The sequence below is a fragment of the Martes martes genome, assembly GCF_963455335.1.
Source record: "Martes martes genome assembly, chromosome: 17".
Lineage (NCBI taxonomy): Eukaryota > Metazoa > Chordata > Mammalia > Carnivora > Mustelidae > Martes > Martes martes.
Window position 1 is genome coordinate 51,246,920 of NC_137905.1, and position 21,426 is coordinate 51,268,345.

The 21,426-nt window shown below is 54.9% G+C and overlaps 1 protein-coding gene across 1 annotated transcript; it reads left to right on the plus strand.

Annotated features, from left to right (window-relative positions):
- The first annotated feature begins 784 nt into the window (after positions 1-784).
- NUCB1 (nucleobindin 1) lies at positions 785-20,365 on the plus strand. The gene is made up of 13 exons (XM_080828182.1): positions 785-902; positions 1,310-1,449; positions 4,284-4,391; positions 6,680-6,812; positions 10,747-10,850; positions 14,542-14,727; positions 14,972-15,062; positions 17,704-17,762; positions 18,033-18,125; positions 18,210-18,302; positions 18,628-18,798; positions 19,272-19,368; positions 19,484-20,365. Exons 2-13 carry the CDS (start codon positions 1,321-1,323, stop codon positions 19,594-19,596), a joined length of 1,377 nt encoding a protein of 458 aa, XP_080684308.1. The 5' UTR covers positions 785-902; positions 1,310-1,320; the 3' UTR covers positions 19,597-20,365.
- Positions 20,366-21,426: the final 1,061 nt, after the last annotated feature.

Consider the following 21,426-nt stretch of genomic DNA (forward strand, 5'->3'; position numbering starts at 1 on the left):
CAAAGAAAGAGGGCTGGGGGGGGGATTCCCACTGGGACCTGCCCTTTTCCCCTCCCTCCTGGCCCCCCACACTCCACTTCCAACAAAGCAATGACCCTTGACCTCCACTGCAGCTAGGCAACCCCGCTCCGGGGTTCTGAAATGGAAGGGCATGGAAGGTGTTCCTTAAAGGGACCCAAGAGAGCCGGCATCTCTGGGTCCTCTACTATACACACACACACACACACACGTGTGTGTGTGTGTGTGTGTGCGCATACAACACGCGCATATGGATATATACACACACGTATATGTACATGCATGTGTCCATACGTATATGTATACGCATATATACATGTATACGTATATGTATGTACATGTGTATATGGGGTATACATATATGTGGCTTATATTAGATGTACATGGCTTATTATTAGATATATATATATCTCTATCTATCTATCTAATATATATGTTAGAAATTTATAAGATGACCTGTGCCAATTGCTACCGATCTGTAACTTGCAGCCACTTCTTGTGGAAAAATAGATGCGGAAAACTACAACTGCCAGGAGGCGGAGGCAGGCGCCTCCTGGCCCGCGGAAGTGGCCTCATTTTCCCCTGCCTGCAGGGAATTGTAGTTCTCTTCGAAAGCCTCCGCTCTCCTTTCGCCTGAAAGGCAGGAAATGCGACGTCAAGAGTCAGAGCTTCCGAGAAGGGAGGCGAGGCTTTCGAGAACAGACGAGCGACTTCGGCAAGGGGCGGGCCGCTAGACAGGGACCTGGAGACCTGGAGCCAACGCGGACCAATCAGACCTCTGAGGGCGGGTCCTCTGCGGGAAAGTGGGCGGGGCCTCGGGGGGAAATCACCGGAACGCGCCGGAGGTCTCAGCCCGGGAAAACGCCCTCTGCGCGGAAGGAAAGGTGAGGGGTTGAGGGGGTTCTAGATTGGGTCCTGGGGAGGAGCGGGAGAAGGGGACCAGAGGGCTGGAAAACTGGGTCCCGGGGGGGGGGGGATGGACTGGGCACCAGTACTTTTAGATCCTGGCGAAGAGGGAGGCTGGGGGCCTGGACCTTTGGTTCTGGGGAAGAAGGGTTGAGATCTCGGATTCCTGAGTCTGAGCGAAGAGGCTGGGTGCTGGGAGCCAGGACTCCTGGGTCTCAGGAAGGAAGAGCTGGAGGTGCGGAATCCTGTGTCCCGGGAAACGAGACGCTTTGAGTCTTGACTCTTAGAAGGGGGGTGGGGGCGGCGCTGGAGGCCCAGACTCCTGGGTCCCTGGGAGTCCTGGCTGACTTGGGACAGACATTATCCACCTTTCTGCTCCTCACAGGCCACGCCGCCATGCCTTCCTCTGGGCCCCGCGCAGCCCTCCTTCTCCTGTTGCCACCGCTGCTGCTGCTGCGCGCTGTCCTGGCTTTGCCCCTGGAGCGGGGGACGCCCAAGCAGGAGAGCCCTGCGACCGAGAGCCCAGTGAGTGGCCCTGCCCTGCTCTCCAGCCAGGTGTTTGCAAGTGGCACTACAATCCCGCGGAGCCGCGTCGCCCCTGGGTGGATACTTCCCCCCACGGCCGCGGCTCGGAGTTTGCCTGCCATTCTTTGCCGTCCCTGGGCTTTGACGTGGTGAAAAACTCGGGGCGAGTATCCGTGTGTATGTGCATATTTCTAAGTCCCTGGCCCTGAGGCGTGGGGGAAATGAGGTCAGATTTTAAGTGACAAATCTGCATGACCCCCTATGTTTTAAGCGCCGCCCCCAAGAAGGAATCCGAAAAAAGAACTACATTTCCCAGTAGCACCTGGGGCAGGTGGCGTTCCTTAACTGGGGTGTGCTGGCTTCATGGAGCTCCTGGGAGTTGTTAAAGCTATGAGGGTAGTCCCGACACGTGTTTATCACATGCTGTGAAACCTTTGGTCTTAGGGAATTTAAGACCCCCAGGGCCCAGGCGCTGATTTCTGGCCTGACTCCTCCTACAGCCTTCATCAGTAAGGGGCACGTCACTGTCTCTGGAAGGGATGGTTCCATGCTCCTGTGTGGCGGTCCCACCTTGTGAGCAAGGCCTGTGCTTGGTGACATCTTTGCAGGCGCAGAAGGCAGTTCTAAGTCCCCTTTCCCTTCATTCATCCCACACATTTCTTGAGAGTGGACGGCAGGGTGATGGTCAGAGAGGAAGGATTGTGAGCTGAAATGCAAAATGCAAGGAAGAGCATTCCAGGCAGGGTGAACAGCCTAGGCCAAGACACTGTGGTGTGGAGGGCAGAGTGAGTAGAGAGACATGGAGGTGGCCAGTGGGATTGGAGCAGAATGGGGAGGGGGCAGGTCACGTGGGGCCTCAATGGGGGCTCCCAACCTTAGTTCACAGGTGAGGCTGAGGCACAAGAGGGTTTAAGTAAGTTGCCCAAGGACTGAGGTTTCCAGGTGTAGCAAATAAAAACCCAAGACGCCCAGTTAAAATTGAATTTCAGACAAGCATGAATAATTTTGCCTGTAGGTAAACTCTTGCAATATATTTATAAGTTATTTGTTGTTTATCTGAAATTTAAATTGAACTAGGCACTCTAGCTGTCCTAACAAGGTCAACTAGCTAGTAATTGGCAGATTTGGGATTCCAGCCCGTTGGCTAAACAAAGATGTCCACACCTTGGGGCACCTGGCTGGCTTAGTCGGTAGGGCATATGACTCTTGATCTGAATTCGAGTCCCACACTGTGGTGTAGAGATTACTAAAAATAGAATAGAATAAAACAAAACAGATAAATTAACTTTAAAAAAATGATGTCAACACCTTAATTCCCAGAACCTGTGACTATCTTACCTTACAGGGCAAAAGAGTGTTTGCAGGTGTGATTGAGACAAGGCTCTTGAGATGGAAAGAAAAGTTAGCCTGTGTTATCCAGGTGGGCCCAATGTCAACACGAGTGTTCTCTATAAGAGGGAAGCAGGAAGGTCAAAGTCAGAGGTGATAGGATGACGTAAGCAGAGGTCACAGTGACGCAGAGTCATGTGGCAAGGAGCACAGGCAACCTCTAGCAGCTGGAAAAGGCAAGGAAACAGATTCTCCCTTAGGGCTTCCAGAATGAACTCAGCCCTGTCCTGTTCTGGGCTTCTGACCTTCAGAACGCTAAGGGAATACATTTGGGTTGCTGTCAGCCAGTGGGAAGTCGGTATACCCACAGGGGCCTGGCTGAGCCATCAGGTTATCCAGCTCCTACTGCGTGCTCACTACTTACGAAATGATGGCATTAGTAGATCGAGCATCGTGCCAGGCCCCTCATCTCGTGCACTTTTCACCATGGCACTGAGAAGCAGGGAATTTATTGCCTATTTTCTTTTATTTATTATTATTATTTTTTAAGGAAATAGAGTTTTTTTTTTTCTAAAGATTTTATTATTATTTATTTGACAGAGAGAGAGATCACAGGTAGGCAGAGAGACAGGCAGAGAGAGAGGGGGAAGCAGGCTCCCAGCTGAGCAGAGAGCCCGATGTGGGGCTCAATCCCAGGACCCTGAGATCATGATCTGAGCCGAAGGCAGAGGCTTTCCCGTTGAGCCACCCAGGCGCCCCTTATTTTTTATGATTTTATTTATTTGTCACAGGAAGAGAGAGTTTGAGAGAGAGAGCGCGCTAGCAGGGGGAGCTGCAGGCAGAGGGGGAAGCAGGCTTCCCGCTGAACAAGGAGCCTGATGCAGGATTCGATCCCAGGACCCCAGGATCATGACCCCAGCTGAAGGCAGATGCTTAACCGGCTGAGCCACCCAGGCGTCCCTATTGCCTGTCTGATAATAGGGAAGAGGGAGGCCCAGGAAGAAGAGCGTGCCACCCACCGACACATGCCAGTCTGGGTCCAGGAGCCTAGGGACTTTTGTCTGTCTTGGTCATTGCCGAGTCCCCTAGCAGAGCACCTAGTGTGCGGTAGGAGCTCGGGGATTGCCTGATGAACGATGGATGAGGGTATGTTTCATGGCTCGCCAGCAAATACTGGTGTGTCCACCCCGAGCACCCGCTCCGTGTTCGGCATCGGGCTGGGTGTCTGTCTCCCCGTGTGATGTTTACTTCGTCTCCACCAACGGCCTGGGAAGAGACAAGTGCCTCGGCCCAGGGGATCAGCCTGGTCTTACGCAGCAGCTGGGGATCAGAGCCAGGGCCACCCGGCTCTAGAAGCTTTGTCCCATGGGGCAGGCCTGCCTCTTGCTCCCAGCACGGGGCCTCGGAGTCCTTCAGCCGGCGCTCAGGGGAGTGGGCCCTGGCTCCTAGGCGCAGGGAGAACCGGGGGTCGGGGCTGGGCGCTATGTTCATCCCTGTCCCCTCAGGACACCGGCCTGTACTACCACCGGTACCTCCAGGAAGTCATCAACGTGCTGGAGACGGACGGGCATTTCCGCGAGAAGCTGCAGGCTGCCAATGCCGAGGACATCAAGGTGCGGCTGGGTGCGGGCCAGGTGGGAGGGAACGAGGGGCACGTGCTCAGAGGACCGGCCTGTTGCTCTACCCTTCCATGCCGTGTGCCCACCCCGCGCCGTGCCTCAGTTTCCCCATCTGTAAAGCAGGCGCACTAGCCGAGTCTGCGTTACAGGGTTCAGCTTAGGATCACCGGAGGTGAGACGCGTCAAGGACGGAGACGCACAGGGTGGCGGTCCTTGCACCTGCCATGCACGTGCAGGTCCCCCGAGGCCAGGCTAGTGTGTTCTGCTCAGGAAGAATTCAAGACACAGGAGATGCGGTTGCGGCTCGCCTCCCCTCTAGCTCACATTGGGCCTCCAGAGGGGCCGAGATTGTCGTCATTTTATGAAGGGGGACATGGAGGCCCTCGTGGCAGTGTTTGTCATCCGTATAGGCTCTGTGTCCCCGCAGGGCTGGCTGATGGCAGCCTCCCCCTCCACAAGGAGATGGGGCTGACTGGCCCCCTTTCCTCCTCCCTGCCCCACTGCACACAGACCCCCCCACCCCGTTGAGGTGCGTGTGGGCATGCCCCCCTAGAGGGGCCTCCTTGAGTCTCTCAACGCCTTGGTCCCAGAGAGGACCCAGGTGGCCCTGCTCCCCCAAAGCCTCCCGGCATTTCTGGGGCTCCCATGTCTCCCCATCTACCTGGTCACCAGTGAAGGATCAGCAGAGCCAGAGATCCTAGAGCTCAGTCCCTCCCGCTGCCCAGCGGGGATAACCTGAGGTGCAGCCGTCCCCAACACCCTGCCAGGGTTCAAGGTCATATCAGTGGGAAATGACCTTGGAAACAGAAGGGCCAGTGAGGCAGGCAGGGTCTGTAGTGTGACAGTGCCCAGGTACAATGTACAATCCCAGCCCCTCCTCATGTGCTCCCCAGGCTGAGCAGCTGCACACTCTGGGCCCCGGTGTCTTTCTCAGAAACCGGGGGGCCTGATGCAACACTTTCTGGGACGTGAGAGGTGTGGGTTGGCGAAGATCCCCGCCTCAGGGCCTGCTCTGGCACACCGTGAGGCCACGGTGGATGTCAGTCGTCATCCTTGGTGGTGGCAGTAATGTCCGCTCGAGCAGGAAAAGAATGTGGGGAGACACAACACCGACCTGGAATCCAGTGGCTTCTGCTGGGCCTCAGTTTACCCATCTGTAAAATGGAGCTGTGGGCAGGATTAGAGGACAGACCTGGGGAGTCCAGCGCAGGGCTTGGCCCAGAGTAGATGCTTGACTGGTTGGGGTGAATGGGGCTGTCTCCATGGTCACCATGTCCTGTTGCCTCTCAAGGGCCATGGGCCCTGTGGGCTGGGGAGCCCCGGTGTGAATCTCAAGTGACCGAAAAAGCAGCCTGAGCGATGACAGATAGCAGAGGGCCCTGGGCGGGCCTCAGGAGGGCACAGTCCCCCATGACAAGTGAAAGAGGACTTACGGAGCAAGGGTGTCCCTTGCCCAAGTGAAGTGTGAAATCTTGAGTGGGGATGTCCGTGTTGTAGAAATCGTTGCGGGGTGTGTGTGTGTGTGTGTGTGTGTGTGTGTATAGGGGGGTGAAGGCGTGGCATTTCAGACAGCGGGAACTGTGTGTATGAACAAAGCATTCTGGTACCTTCAGCCGTCTCCCCGTGGTTCATGATCACTGCCACAAAGACGATGGGGCGATGGGGCTGGAGAGGTGGATGCGTGCGGGGTCCCGGGTACTGGCCGCGGGGATTCTGTCCTGGGGGCCCTGGGGAGCCATGGGGGCTGTGAGCAGGAGAGGGGTGGGGTCAGCTCTGAGCACCAAACAGAATCTGAAGTGACAGGAGGGGCAGCCCAGGGAAGGCACTCCGGGGGAGGGGGGGGGAGTTGCCCAGAGGATCTTTCCAAGGGAGATGCCATGTGCTTTGGGTGTCCAAGGGCAGTGAGGATCTGCTTAGGCCTAGAAAGGGGGTGGCGGGAGAGAATCCTAGGTAGAGGGACCAACTAGCATGTGCAAAGGCCAGGAGGGGGGAAAGAGCCTTGAGCGTGGAGGCTGATGCCCGGTTAGTGCTGCTGGAACCAAGTGTGATTTGACGGATGGCGGGACTCGGGGCTCCCGGGGTGGGCAGGGCCTCAGATGCCAGGCTGCAGGGCTGGACCTGGTCTCGGAGGCTTGGGGAGCGGGTGCACCAAGGGTCTGTAAGCTTTCCAGGCTTCACAAAGCTGGTAGAAGATTCCAGGGAGGGCTGAGAAAGGACGAGGCTGCCCCGTGCGCCCCGTCCCGGGGCCCCCAGCCTGACCAGTGTCCCCTCCACCCGGGCAGAGTGGAAAGCTGAGCCGGGAGCTGGACTTTGTCAGCCACCATGTCCGCACCAAGCTGGATGAGCTCAAGAGGCAGGAGGTGTCTCGGCTCCGGATGCTGCTCAAAGCCAAGATGGACGCAGAGCAGGAGCCCAGTAAGCAGGGGTGGGTGGGGTGGGATGGGCTCTCTCCTAGGGACTCACCAACCCCCCCCACCCCACCCCTGTCCACCACCTAAGATGTGCATAGAAGATCGACCGAGTTTTCTTTCTAGAACGATCCACCGCTAACATGACTGGTTGGTGGGTTGCTTTTTGCTTCTCCGTTTCATTTTTTAAATTTTTATTTTTAAAAACCATTTTCATTTAAAATATGGATGTAGGGATGCCCGTGTGGCTCAGTCGGTTAAGCGTCTGGATTTGCCTGTTCTTGGACACTCCAGATAAATGGAGCCCTACCGTCTGTGACCTTTTGTGTCTGGATCCTTTCACTTCCCGTAATGTTTTCAAAGTTCATCCAAAACGTAACATGTGTCAACAACTTCATTTTTAGGGCCAAGTACTATTCCATTATACAGATAGACCCCATTGGGTTTATCGACTCATGAGTTGATGGATATCTGGGTTGTCTGCACCCTTTGGCTACTATGGCCTGGGGTGTTATATATATTTTTTAATTTCTAAAAAAAAATCTTTTTAAAGATTTTATTTATTAAAGGCAGAGAGAGAACGAGCCATGGGGAGGGGTAGAGGGAGAAGGGGAGAGAAGCAGGCTCCCCGTTGAGCAGGGAGCCCGATGCGGGGCTCGATCCCAGGACCCAGAGATCATGACCTGAGCTGAAGGCAGATGCTGAAGTGACTGAGCCACTCAGGTGCCCCCCCCCATGGTGTTCCCACTTACTGTGGCTCTGTGGTATAGTCTGGTAAGGGGCGTGACCACATGTAAGGACACGCCCCCTTTCTTGAGACGGACCCATGGCTCTCCTTTTATCTCTGGACATCCTTTGAGGCTCCCATGTTATGGAAGGGGGCGCTGAGCCTTGGTGGATGGCATTGACGGTCAGTAGGAGAGCTGGGCTTTGTTTTCATTTCTTCCTTTTTTTTTTTTAAAGATTATTTGTTTGAAAGAGAGAAAGCATGAGCAGGGGAGGGGCAGAGGGAAGGAGAAGGAGACTCCGCTCTGAGCAAAGAGCCCAATGCGGGGCTCGATCCCAGGACCCCGAGACCACGACCCGAGCCAAAGTCAGACACCCCTGTTTTCACGACTACCTGATTCCACGGGTCCATTGACGAACCGTGTCTCCGGTTGTACCGTGTGCCGGGCACCAGGCGGGTGCTGGAGCTCCACGGTGACCAGACGGCCTGCGTAGGCACCCACGGCTGTCTGCTGATTTAATTATTACAGCTCCAGAGTTGACCACTTCACCCATCCATTGCTGTCGCATGGGTCCTGCTTGGATCACTGCAGTCGCCTCCTCCCTGGGCTCCCTGGTGCTTCCCCTGCTTTGGGTCCTAATCCTCGCCCCTGCCCGCATCAGCAGCCAGGGGGATCCTGTAGCTGTTTCCTGTGGCCACTGCAGCAAATCACCACAAATTCAGGGGTTAAACAACACACACGAGTTCCCTTACAGTTGGGAGATCAGAATCGGAAATCAGTTTCACCCAGCAAAAATCAGCGCGTCAGCGCAGCCGCACTCCTTCCGGAGGCCCTAGGGGCAGCCTGTTGCCTCGTCTTTTCTGGCGGCTGGAGTGGCATTCCTTGGCAGGTGGCCTCTTCCTCCGTCCTCAAAGCTAGTATGTAGCCTTTGTGTTCAGTGCTCACGTGGCCTTCCCCCTCTGCCTCCCTCTTTTCTTTTTTTAAGGTTTATTTATTGGAGAGAGAGCGCACGTACACATGCTTGGGAGCATGAGCAGCGGGGAGGGGCAGAAGACAGGAATAAGACTCTGTGCTGAGTGTGGAACCCAGTGCCAGGCTCGATCTCATGACCCTGAGATCATGACCCGAGCCGAAATTTCAAGATTCGGAGGCTTAACCCGCTGAGCCACCCAGGCACCCCTGCCTCCCTCTTAGAGGGACCCTTATGGTTGCATTGGATCTCCTGGGTAATCCGGGATCACCGCCCCATCTCCAGATTCTTTAATCACCTGCAAAGTCCCTTTTGCCACCTGAGGTCCCCTAGTCATGGATTCCAGGGTTTAGGGCATGGGCGTCTTGGGGGCGGTGACGCAGCCCACCACAGCATCCAGTCCACATCGTGTCCCTCCTCTTCTTAGGACCCACCCCGGCTCCCCAGGGGTCAGCAGACCCAAGTCCACGGTTCTCACGGCTGCTCTGCCTACCCAACCCCTCCCTTTACAGTTGCCCTCTCCTGTCAGCATTTTTAATAACGCTGCGGGGCAACGTGTGTCTGTCACCTCTGGACCTTGACCCTGGCACTTCTCTCTGCCTGGGATGTTCTCAGCGCTCTTCGCACTGCTGGCCAAGCTACTGTCTCAGCTCCTACCCTGACGGGGCTGCCCAAGGGAGGTTCTGTTGGTTGCCGTCCCTGGGGTCGCTGGGGTCACGTGTGTTGGTCCTCTGTCTCATGCTGGGGGCGAGGGGAGCCCACGCTGCTGCTGTCTGGTTCCCATGGCGGCACCAGGGCCAGGCACCGCGTCTGGCCCAGGGGTAGGGGCTCAGCCCCCATTAGTGGCATGAATAATGCACCATGAAATTTGATGTGTGTCTGTGTGCTGAGAGCCTGTCCCTCCTCTGGGCTCAGCCCGGGCAGAGCTGGCCCCATGGTAACACAAGACCCCAGGTTCCCGGCTTCCCTGCGTGTGTGTAGCTCTCTCCCTCCCCAGAATGGGAGCCACCGGAGGGTCTGATTCACATGTGCCCCCGCCCCTCACAGGCTGGCTTTAGCAACAGAGATCTATTGTCTCACAGCCGGGGAGGCGGGAAGTCCCAGCTCAGGTTGTAGCAGGATCAGTCCCTTCTGCTGGGAATCAGTTCTGGGTCTCTCTTTGGCGTGGAGATGGCCAGCTTCCGCCTCGTGTCTTCCCTGCAGTGTCCAGGTTTTTTTCCCTTTTAGAAGGAAACAAGTCCTCTTAGATTTGGGTCCACCCCGAGACTTCGTTTTAACTTGGTCACCTCTGGGAAGACCCTCTCTGCTAATAAGGTCACATTTGGAGGGTCTGGGGGTTAGGACCCCAACAAATGGGTTTTGGGGCACGTAATTCAGCCCGTAACGGGACTTGTGCTCTGGAGCCCAGCGACGGGTTCTAATGCTCTCTCTGCCATTTCATAGATGATGGTGACCTAGACAAGTCCCTGACCCTCTCTGGGCCTCAGTTTTCACATCCGTAAAATGGGATCATCGCAGAACCTTTGTCCTAAGATTTTTGTGAGAAATAAATGCATTAGAGATGCCTGGGTGGCTCAGTTGGTTAAGCTTCTGCCTGCAGGTCCGGTCATGATCCCAGGGTCCTGGGACTGAGCCCTGCATCGGGCTCCTTGCTCAGCAGGGAGTCTGCTGCTCCCTCTGCCTGCTGTTCCTCCTGCTTGTGCACACGCGCTCTCTCTCTCTCTTTCTGACAAATAAATACAATTTTTTAAAAATGCATTAAATAGGGGCGCCTCGGTGGCTCAGAGGGTTAAGCCTCTGCCTTCAGCTCAGGTCATGGTCCCAGGGTCCTGGGATCGAACCCCTCATCAGGCTCTCCTCTCAGCAGGGAGCCTGCTTCTTCCTCTCTCTCTGCCTGATACTCTGCCTACTTGTGATCTCTCTTTCTCTGTCAAATAAATAAATCTTTTAAAAACGCATTAAATATATTTAATGTGTTTAAAGCAGAGCCTGGCATATAGTGAGTACTCAATACATGTTAATTATTATTATGGTTATTGTTTAAAGCATCAGAGTCAGCTGTGGTGTCACCTCCTCCAGGAAGCCCTCCCTGATTACCCCGGCTTCATTCAGGACATCCTCTGGGCTTTCCCAGTACCTGCTGTAACCTCCTTTAGAGCCCATCTAGCCCAGGATAGAGATTTTGAAAGAAGGAACATTCTGTGCACTTTTTTTTTTTTTTAAATAACTTGTCCCTCATTCAGATGTACAGGTGGATCACCTGAGCCTCCTGAAGCAGTTTGAACATCTGGACCCTCAGAATCAGCACACCTTCGAGGCCCGGGACCTGGAGCTGCTGATCCAGACGGTAGTGTGGGGGTGCAGGGGGGGGCTCTCCGGGCAGCGGACTGAAGGAGGCTTCGTGGAGGGGGAGAAGGGAACGGAGGCTGGGACGTGTGCCCCATCACCCTGGTGTTCTCCGAGGTCAGTGGCCGCAAAGGCCAGGCTGTCCCCGGAAGCCCTCCCCAGATTCTTTCTGGGAGAGCAAGGCGTAGGCAGGATGGGCTGGGCTCCATGCAAACCATTTCAGATCCTTCCTCGGCTTTGTCCTTCCCCATATGACTTGGGTGGGGGCGGGGTGCTGTCCCCTCTGCGTCCTCGTGGGAGGCAGAATCCTGCGGCTGCCCCCCCAGAGATGTCACACCCTTCACATCCCAATCAGCGAACCTCTGGCTGTGTGACCTCTCGTGGCAGAAAAAGATTTTGCAGAGGGGATTAAGTGGAGTGTCCCAAGCAGGTGAGATTACCCTGGGTTATCCAGGTGGGCCCTCCGCGTCCTCACAGAGGGAGGTGTGACTACCTTTGGAGGTGGCAGTGTGAAGCAGAAGGTGCTCGGTTGCTGGCTTTGCAGACAGGGGAAGGAGCCACCAGCGTGGAAGCCAGTTCTAGAAAGGAGAGGTCTGTAGAAGGAGCATGGCTCTGCCTCCAATGTAATTTGAGCTCTGTGAAACTATTTTCACATCTCTGGCCTCCATACTACGAGATGATCAGTGTGTGTTGTTTTTTCTCTCTCTCTCTTTACTTTTTTTCTTTAAGTAGGCTCCACACCCTATGTGGGGCTTGAACTCACAACCTAGAGATCAAGAGTCACGTGCCTGACAGACTGAGCCACCCAGGCGCCCCTGAGTGTGTGTTGTTTTAAGCCACCAAGTGTACGATAATCCGTTATAGCAGCCATAGGGGCTAATAGAGCCCTTATCTGAGAAGCGGGATCTCCGGCCCAGCCTCATGGGGATGGCCAAGGGCGGCGGGGCTGGAGAGTGCAAGGCTGTGCCCAGACTTGACCCTGCCTCTCCCCTGCTTGCCTTCCATGGCCCCCCAGCGCCTCCAAGAACAAACCTGGAGCTCCCGGTTTCTGGCCTCCTGGAGCTCCATCTAGTGGCCGTGAAGATAATAGCCGTCAATTGAGTATTCTTGGCATTGGGCTCTGTCCCCGAGGGATATTTTTGCCAGTCACTTCCAGAACATTCCAGAAACTGTCCGCTTTTCTCCAGCCCCACCGTCCTTCTCCTAGCTTCAACTCGCACCATCTCTCATAGCTGCTTCTTCAGTGGGCTCCGGACTTCTCAACTTAGCACTCTTGACGTTTGGAGCTGGATAATTCTTTGTTGTGGGGGAGGTTTGTGCATTGTAGGACATTTAGCTGCATTCCCTGCTCTCCACCCACTCGATGCCTGTAGACCTATCCTCGTTGTGAGAACCTGTTCCCCACACAACAGCTGTGTTCGTTTCTTATACCGCCCTATAATAAATTACCACAAACCTAGTAGCTTAAGACACCTTGAAATTATCGCACGGTGTAACAACTTACCACAGACTCAGTGGCTTAACACAACAAATGTGGGGCGCCTGGCAGGTTCAGTCAGTAGAACGCTTGACTCTTGATCTCGGGGTGGTGAGTTCGAGGCCCATATTGGGTGTGGAGGTTACTTAAAAAATAAAATTCTTCTTTGAATTAAAAAAATAAAAATAAAAATAGAATTGTAGGGGCGCCTGGGTGGCTCAGTGGATTAAGCCTCCGCCTTTGGCTCAGATCATGATCTCAGGGTCCTGGGATCGAGCCCCGCATCGGGCTCTCTGCTCAGCAGGGAGCCTGCTTCTCCCCTCGCTCTCTGCCTGACTCTCTGCCTACTTGTGATGTCTCTCTCTCTCTCAAATAAATAAATAAAATCTAAAAAAAAAAAAAAAGATATTCTTTAAAAAAAAAAAAAAAAAGAATTGTATTCTCTCACAGTTCTGGAGGCCAGAAGTCCAAAATCAGTAACCCTGAGCCCAAACCAAGGCTTCGGCAGAGCTGTACTCTCTTTAGAAGCCACAGGGAAGGGGCGCCTGGGTGGCTCAGTCGTAAAGCGTCTGCCTGCAGCTCAGGTCATGATCCCAGGTCCTGAGATCGAGCCCCGCATCGGGCTCCATGCTCAGCGGGGAGCCTGCTTCTCCCTTTCCCACTCTCCCTGCATCTGTTCCCTCTCTCGCTTTGTCTCTCTCTCTCTCAAATAAATAAATAAAATCTTTAAAACAAAAAAAAAAAAGAAGAAGAAGAAGAAGCTATAGGGGAAAACCCACTTCTTGCCTCTTCTGGCGCTGGAGGCTGCCCAGCGCTCTGCAACCGTCATTCCAGCCTCAGCTTCCCTGGCGTTCTCCCCTTGTCTCTCTGTATCTTCTCTGTGTCCTTCTTTCTCTTTTTTTGTTTAAGACCTTATGTATGTATTTATTTGAGAGCAAGAGAGAGACAAGAGAGCATGAGAAGGGGGAGGATCAGACGGAGAAGCAGACCCTCCGCTGAGCTGAGAGCCCAATGTGGGGCTCGATCCCGGGACCCCAGGATCGTGACCTGAGCCAAAAGCAGACGCTTAACCCACTGAGCCACCCTGGAGCCCCTCTCTGTAGCCTTCTTATAAAGACACCACTCTTTTGGATTTAACGGAGATCCTATTTCCAAATAAGTTCCCATTTCAGCATTCTGGGTGAACAGTAATTTTGGAGGGGATACTCTTCAACCCAGCGTCCTATTGTTCATTCCAATTTCCAGAGGAGGAAACTGAGGCACAGAGAGGCTAAGTAACTTGCCCAAAATCACACAGCCTAGTGGGATTTGTTCACACAGCAGAGCCTGGATTAGAACCCAGGGCAAAGTAATTAGGGACCCAGGGTTCTCTATCACCTATCACTTATTTCTCTGAGATCCTTATTTTATTTTTAATTTTTTTAAAGATTTTTATTTATTTATCTGACAGAGATCACAAGTAGGCAGAGAGGCAGGCAGAGAGAGAGAGGAGGAAGCAGGCTCCCCGCTGAGCAGAGAGCCCGATGCGGGGCTGGATCCCAGGACCCTGAGATCATGACCTGAGCCAAAGGCAGAGGCTTTAACCCACTGAGCCAGCCAGGCGCCCCTATTCCTCCAAGATCTTGAGATTGTGGAGGACTTGAAAGAAGTGGGTTAATGTTGTTGCTGGGTAGGGGCACTTGGCTGGCTCAGTCGGAGGAGCCTGGGGCCCTTCATCTCACAGGGTCATGAGTTCGAGCCCCATGTTGGGTGTAGAGATTACTTAAATAAATAAACTTCAAAAAAAAAAGTTGTTGCTGTGTGTTTTGAACAGATAGGCTGTGTTACGGGACAAGAGTGGGTTGTAGAGATCAAGAAGTGAGCTCAGGGGGCACCTGGGTGGCACAGTTGGTTAGGCAACTGCGTTTGGCTCGGGTCATGATCCCGGGGTCCTGGAATCGAGACCCGCATCGGGCTCCCCTGCTCTCTGGGGAGCCTGCTTCTCCCTCTCCTTCTGTCTGCCACTCCCCCTGCTTGTTCTCTCTCTCTGTCTCTCTCTGTCAAATAAATAAATAAAATCTTAAAAAAAAAAAAAAAAAAAAAAGGAAGTGAGCTCGGGACATGGAACCCAGGACTGGGTGGAGATTGGGGTGGCCCTTGACCAGGTTCAGGGCTGAGGGCCTGGAATTTGGAGGTTGAAATTAGGGCCTGGGTGTGACCGTCTGCCTCTCTCCAGGCCACCCGGGACCTCGCGCAGTACGACGCAGCCCATCATGAAGAGTTCAAACGCTATGAGATGCTGAAGGAACATGAGAGACGCCGTTATCTAGAGTCACTGGGAGAGGAACAGCGAAAGGAGGCAGAGAGAAAGCTGGAAGAACAACAACGCCGGCACCGAGAGCACCCCAAAGTCAATGTACCTGTAAGAACCCCCACTTGTGGCTACCCCACACCAACTCCAACTCTCCAGGCACCGCAAGATGAGAAAGTAGCCAAAGAACTACAATTCCCAGCAGCCTCTGAGGCCAGAAGGCCCTTTAAATATGCTCAGCCACCCCCAGGAGCTGCTGGGAGTTGTAGTTTTTCTTGCTTGAGGGGCATGACATTCGAGGGCTGGGAGGGACTCAGACTTCTTGCTTATGAGCCCCTGGCTCTCCCCTCCACAGGGCAGCCAAGCCCAGTTGAAGGAGGTGTGGGAGGAGCTGGATGGATTGGACCCCAACAGGTTTAACCCCAAGACCTTCTTCATACTGCATGGTAAGGTGGGGAGGAGCCCCAAGACCCAGGCTGAACCCTGAGGCTCTGACCTTTCTGGGGCCTGAATTCTAAGAAGAAGTGTCCCCATCACAGTGAGGCTTAGGCAGGCCAAAGAGATCTAAGCCTGTCCCTCCTGTTGGTCCAGAAGGCTCCACCCTTCTGCATTGCTAGAACCTTCCAGTGAAGAGCTAGGTCTCTTTTCAGGGATACACCAGACTCCTTGGTTCTCAGGACAGGCTGATACCCGCTAACTGAGCCATCCGGGCTTGGCTAGGCTGGGCCCGCCTCCCACAGCAGCCCGGGAGCCCTGTTGCCAAATAAACAGACCTCCAGGGACCGGGAAGCTACCTTTTCCATGGTGGTTCAGACACGTCTCCCTTCATTCTCCTCTTCTAAAGGAACCTAACCCAGGGTTGCCAGGACCCCCTCAGATGTGCTTGTCCCAGAAGCCGCCAGCAGTCGGCAGAGCTTAGCTGGGCCGGGTTCATTGATTTAGCAGACATTTCCCCCGCTCCCTCTGAGACAAGCTTCTCGGAGATTCTGTAGATTCCGCTGTGCACAGAACAGAGCTCCCCCCTCTCACACAGCCAGTGATCAGGCAGACTGATAAAGCTGTATTTCGGTGAATCTAAAAAAACCAGGGAGTATAAGATGTTCTAGAATTTTTACACAAGCCGCCCATTAAACTCACACACCACCAATGCCAAGATGCCTCCTGATCTCAGGAAAAGTAAAATAGCGTGGGGGTGGGGGGGTGACAGTCAAGGAAGGGGATTCGATGATAGCGTCCCGAGGAGTGCTAAGAGATGCGTAACGTGGAAAAGACGACAGGAGGGTTACGGGCGGAAAGTGTGTTGTACCCACCAGCCTCCATGTGGCTGTTAAGCTCTTGAAACGCACCAAAGAACTGAATTCTCTAGTTTTGAGACATGAATTTTTTTTTTTTTTAATTTGTAACTGTGGTGAAATACACTTACCATGAAATGTCCCATCTTCAGCCCTTTTGAAGTGGATAGTTCAGGAAGGCTAAGGTTGTTGTTCAGCCAAAGTCCAGAATTATTCTTCATCCTTCCCAAAGGTAAACTCTTTGGTCAATCAACAACTCCCCGCTACTTCTCCCCGCCCAGCCCCTGGCCACCTCTCTTCTGGGTGCTGTCTCTGTGAATTCTAGCTATTTCACACAAGTGGACTCATACAGAAGTTGTCTTGTTTGGGACTGACTGCGTCTGCCTTAAGGGCTGACAGAATCCACGTGTGTGGAGGATAGGCAATATGGCGGGAGGGCCAAAGCCTGGAGAAGGCCGGACATGCTGGTGGCTTTGCCATGGGAAGTAGGGAAGAGCGGTTGGATTGTGGGTTTATCTCGAAGGGCAAGCTGGTAGGACTCGCGGATGGACTGGATGAGGATTACGAGCTAACAAAAAGGGTCAGGGGCAACTCTGAGGTACTTGGTGGGAGCAGCCATATTTGGCAGGGAAGATTGGGAACTAGGTCCGGTCGTGTTAAACTGCAGATGTCTGTCAGACACTTAACGTGGCCAAGAGAGTTGACAGTTGGATATTCAGGTGTGGAGGCACTGGTAGATGAGGGACTGGAGGGACCCATCTGAAGAGGTGCCGGCCAGTCACGGTCTTTCTGTAATGATCCACATGTTCCATGCCATCCAATATGGCAGCCACCAGCTACATGTGGCTGTTGAATGCTTGACTGGTAACAAGTGGGGTGAGACACTGGGATTTTTTTTTTTTTTTTTTTTTTTTAGATTTTTATTTTATTATTTCTTTGAGAGAGAGAGCAGGAGCAGGGTGAAGGGCAGAGGGAGAAGCAGACGGGGCCTGATGTGGGACTCGATCCCTGGCAGGATCGTGACCTGGGCCGAACAGTTGAACAGTTGCTTAACCCACTGAGCCATGCAGGCACCCCCTGGGATTTTTTATCTTAATCGGTTTACATTTAAATGGCCAGTGTGGCTGGCAACTACCATGTTGGATTCCAGGATTAGATGGGCCCTGGGGCCCACCGATAGGTAGCATTCAGGAGGAGGATGGAGCCAAAGGAACCAACGAAGGAGAATGAGGGGTATTTGGGAGGAGAAGATGATGCTCTGGAAGGACAGAAAGTCAAGTAAAATGCTGGTTAAAAATTAACCATTGGCGGGACGCCTGGGTGGCTCAGTTGGTTAAGCAGCTGCCTTCGGCTCAGGTCATGATCCCAGCGTCCTGGGATCGAGTCCCACATCAGGCTCCTTGCTCCACGGGGAGCCTGCTTCTCCCTCTGCCTCTGCCTACTACTCTGTCTGCCTGTGCTCGCTCGCTCTCTCTCTAACAAATAAATAAAAAATTAAAAAAAAAAAAAAATTAACCATTGGCGGGACGGACCCTGGGTGGCTTGGTCCGTGGATCATGTAACTCTTAGAACTCAGGGTTCTAAGTTTGAGGCCCACACTCACTGTAGAGGCTGCTTGAAAAGAAAATGTTTTTAAAAAATTAAATATTGGACTTGCAAGGTCAGGGTTTCTGGCCTTCTCCAAAGGACCAGCGTGGGTGCTGATCTGAGTGAGCGAGGGGTGGAGGCGGGGCACAGTGACCTGACCCACCCTGTACTCAGTCCCCCCAAGACACCCTATTGTCTTCCCCCTCAGATATCAACAGTGATGGGGTCCTGGATGAACAGGAGCTGGAGGCCCTCTTCACCAAGGAGGTGAGCGAGCATTTCGGAAACCACGGGTGCGGAGGATGCCGGCATTGGCCATGTGTCCCCTCAGCACCCCCTGCATGGGAACTCAAGAGAAACTACAACTCCCAGCAGCCCCTGGGACAGAAAGAGGCTACCAGGAGTGGCAGGGCGCCCCTGCGGACTTCTGGGAGTTTAAGTTGCCTGGTCTGTGTGTGTAAAGAGACGGAGTAGCCCAGGCGAGAGGTCTCCCTGGACCCCTCAGTATGTCCTTCCTCTCCCTTGACCCTGCTGCAGCTGGAGAAGGTGTATGACCCGAAGAACGAAGAAGATGACATGCGGGAGATGGAGGAGGAGCGGCTTCGCATGAGGGAGCACGTGATGAAGAATGTGAGAGGGGGGACCGGGGTCACGGGGAGGGTGGGGGCCGGGGTGGAGTGAGGCTCAGCTCTGTCGCTTACCCTGGCTCTCCAGGTGGACACCAACCAGGACCGCCTCGTGACCCTGGAGGAGTTCCTCGCATCCACCCAGAGGAAGGAGTTTGGGGACACCGGGGAGGGCTGGGAGGTGAGACAATGGAGGATTCTCTGTCCCCCCCCCCCCCAGCCCGAAGCCTTCTTTCAGAGTCTCTGGACACTTACCCTCTGGGTCTCTGTCCCCCTACCCTGGCTCTCTGCCTCCCTCTGTCTCTGGGTTCTGTCTCCGTCCCCCTCTGGGTCTCTCTTCTCCCCTTTCTCAGGGTCTTTATCACCCTCAGCTTCCATGCAGAGCTTTTCCGCCCTCACACGTGACCCAGGCCGCCTCTGTTAGTGGCGCCCTCCCTGGCGCGGGGCGGGGGGGGGGGTGCTAAGGCTCACGGCACCCCGCTGAGACCCCTGTCCCCACCTGGCAGACAGTGGAGATGCACCCTGCCTACACGGAGGACGAACTAAGGCGCTTTGAGGAGGAGCTGGCCGCCCGGGAGGCAGAGCTGAACGCCAAGGCGCAGCGCCTCAGCCAGGAGACGGAGGCCCTGGGGCGCTCTCAGGGCCGCCTGGAGGCCCAGAAGAGAGAGCTGCAGCAGGTGACTGGCCAGGGAGGCTGGCCCCATCCTCTAAGTCCCTGATGGCCTCTGTCCTTGTATATTCAGAGGCTGGGAAGGCCTGTGGCCACCGTGTTCATCACTACTAGACTCTCAGGTGGTGACCGCCATCTTTAGTAAGGGCGGATGTCCCCATCCCTGACAGCTCTGTGGCTGCCATGTTGGATAAGGGCAGTGGGGCTCTAAGCAGGAAAGTGGGAGGGAGGAAGACCAAGGATGGAGCGGGAGGCTAGACTCAGCAAGGGTTCAGTGAAGGCTTCCCGGTCCCAAGGTATGACCCAAGCAGTGACAGGAGAGGGAAAACTGGACCTTCTTACTGTTAAGCCCAACTCTCAGAGAGAGAGAAAAATGCTGAGGCCCATAGGGAAGGGATGGGTTCAGGAACACTTAGCAAGTTGCGGTGGAGACTCTGTGTCATCCCCCTTTGCCCACGCAATCTCCCCCACACGCTGCAGGCCGTTCTGCAAATGGAACAAAGAAAACAGCAGCAGCAAAGCCAGAACAGCCCAGCCCCTGGCCCCGAGGGACAGCTCCAGTTCCACCCGGACACAGGTGCTCTGGGCCCCTGGGCACCCTGGGGGCGGGGAGGGTGCTGGCCGCCACTCCGGGTCCAAGGGAGGAAAAGGCTGGGATGCCTACTGCTACCATTGCCTCCCTGCCTTTCCAGACGATGCACCTGTCCCAGCTCCAGCAGGTGACCAGAAGGATGGAGACCCTTCAGAAAAGAAGGTTCCCGATCAGCTCCCACAGCTGCCCCAGTCAGACACCCAACACCTGTGATCCTCCTGGGACACCCCCCCCCAACACACACACACACACGCTCTGGGTTCCTACGGAGGCAGCTGGTGGGAGGGGGCTGAGGAGTTGACATCAACCTCCCTGGGGGGCCAGCGACTTGTGTGGCCACCCGGGGGAGGGGAGGGCCCGGTGGCCCTTCACACATTGCTCCCCGAGCCCTACATCTGCCCCCTCAGCTTCCACAGCCTCCCAGTCTGTGCTCCCTTCTTTCCGAGCCCCCCCCCCAAGTCTAGTTGGGCCCTCACTGCATCCCTAACTTAGGGAAGTCCTCTCCCTCCCGAGAAGGGTTGGCCTTGTGCCCGCCTTCTGAGATGGTTTGGCCTCAGCTGCCCAGATCATGGCTACCCTGGCATCCTGCCTTCGTCCCCACTGCTGCTGGAATTCTGCCTGCGCCCGGCTTCTGTCGGCTGATGAGGTTTTGGCGGGGGGTCTCTCGAGAGGACCACTGATGCCTCAAGGACGGTGTCTTCCCCGTGGCTGGCTGCGAGGGGCTGCAGAGTCATCAGCATAGCTGACTAGTGCTGACCCTGGGAACCCAGACTCTCCCTGACCCCTGGCTTCCAGCTGCCTGGCTCCCCGCCCTTTCCCCACACAGCCCCAGAGGGGTCCTGGAGCCAACCCAGCCCCAGGATCGGGTTCCAGCCCCTCAGCCCATGGGGGAGGCCCTGCCCCACTTTCTGGCCTTTTCTCACATGGCTCCAAGTTCTGCTCTGTACTCCAGTTCCATCCAAATACACTTTCTGGAACACTTTCCACGCCTCTGTGTCTTTGGATATACCATTCCCTCTGAAGCCTCATCCCCAATGCCCCTGCGAAAGTCCTCCTCATTCTGCAAAATTCAGTTCAAGCGTAATGGCTGAGAGGCTTCATCCTGGCAACTTTCTGTCTTCTGATAAGACTTCTGATAAGTCCACCACACTTATCAGTGGACTTATCAGTGTGTTTTGCACACAAACACACACACACACACACCCACACCCACACACCCCCTTCAGCAGGATCCCAGCCACAAGGATAGAAAGGTTTAGTAGAGAAAAAGAAGTATTATCTCCCAACGCAAGACATCCCAGGGTAGGGTGATCCCAGGGAACCACTTCCTCCCATAACCTAGTTCTGCTGTGGCCCCAGAGTGGCTGCGGCTGCTCTGGGTGCCACACTGCACCAACAGCTGATGAAGGAACTTGGCAGAGGTGACAAATCAGAGCCCCCTCCTACCCCTGCATGCCAGCGCCCGTTTGCCAACACACCACTGGGCATAGGGTAGGTCCGGTTCGGCACCCACAAAGAGGAAGAAGTGTAAAGGAGGCTCACATGATAAAAGTTATCTGAGGAGACACAAGCCCCTGGGCACCAAGGGCAGGCAGATCTGCTGGGAGGCATCCTGTGTGGCTCTGGCAGAGCCCAAGCCAGTGGCCTGGAGCCAGCTGGTGGGCCTCCTGGAGGAGGCACAGACTCTCCACCTTCCCCCTCCCCACCAAGCCGCTGGAGTGGACAGCGACCCTGGGCAGGTATTGGTAGCCTGTGGCCCAGGGACCCTTCTCTACTTTCAGAGACCCCCTGGGGCTGCGGGTGAGGCCTCTGGCAGCAGGGAGTAAGGCCTCAAGAGAAGGTCATGGTCAAGTATGATCGCAAGGAGCTACAACCGGGGAGGCGTGGATCTGGAACGGCTCCCCCTTGGAAAGAGGAAATTGCGGGGCTGGAGACTGATGTGGAGAGATGGGTCAAAGAGCTGCTGGGTGACGGTTACAAACCCCCTGAGGCCTTTGTCTCTGGCCTGCTGGTAAGATCCCAGTCTTCCAGAAGCCCGAACAC

Coding starts and splice junctions, on each gene's coding strand:
- NUCB1 (XM_080828182.1), top strand. CDS start 1,321: ATGCCTTCCTCTGGGCCCCGCGCAGCCCTCCTTCTCCTGTTGCCACCG. Junction 1,450..4,283: donor GCCCTGCGACCGAGAGCCCA/GTGAGTGGCCCT, acceptor CTGTCCCCTCAG/GACACCGGCCTGTACTACCA. Junction 19,369..19,483: donor CCAGTTCCACCCGGACACAG/GTGCTCTGGGCC, acceptor CTGCCTTTCCAG/ACGATGCACCTGTCCCAGCT.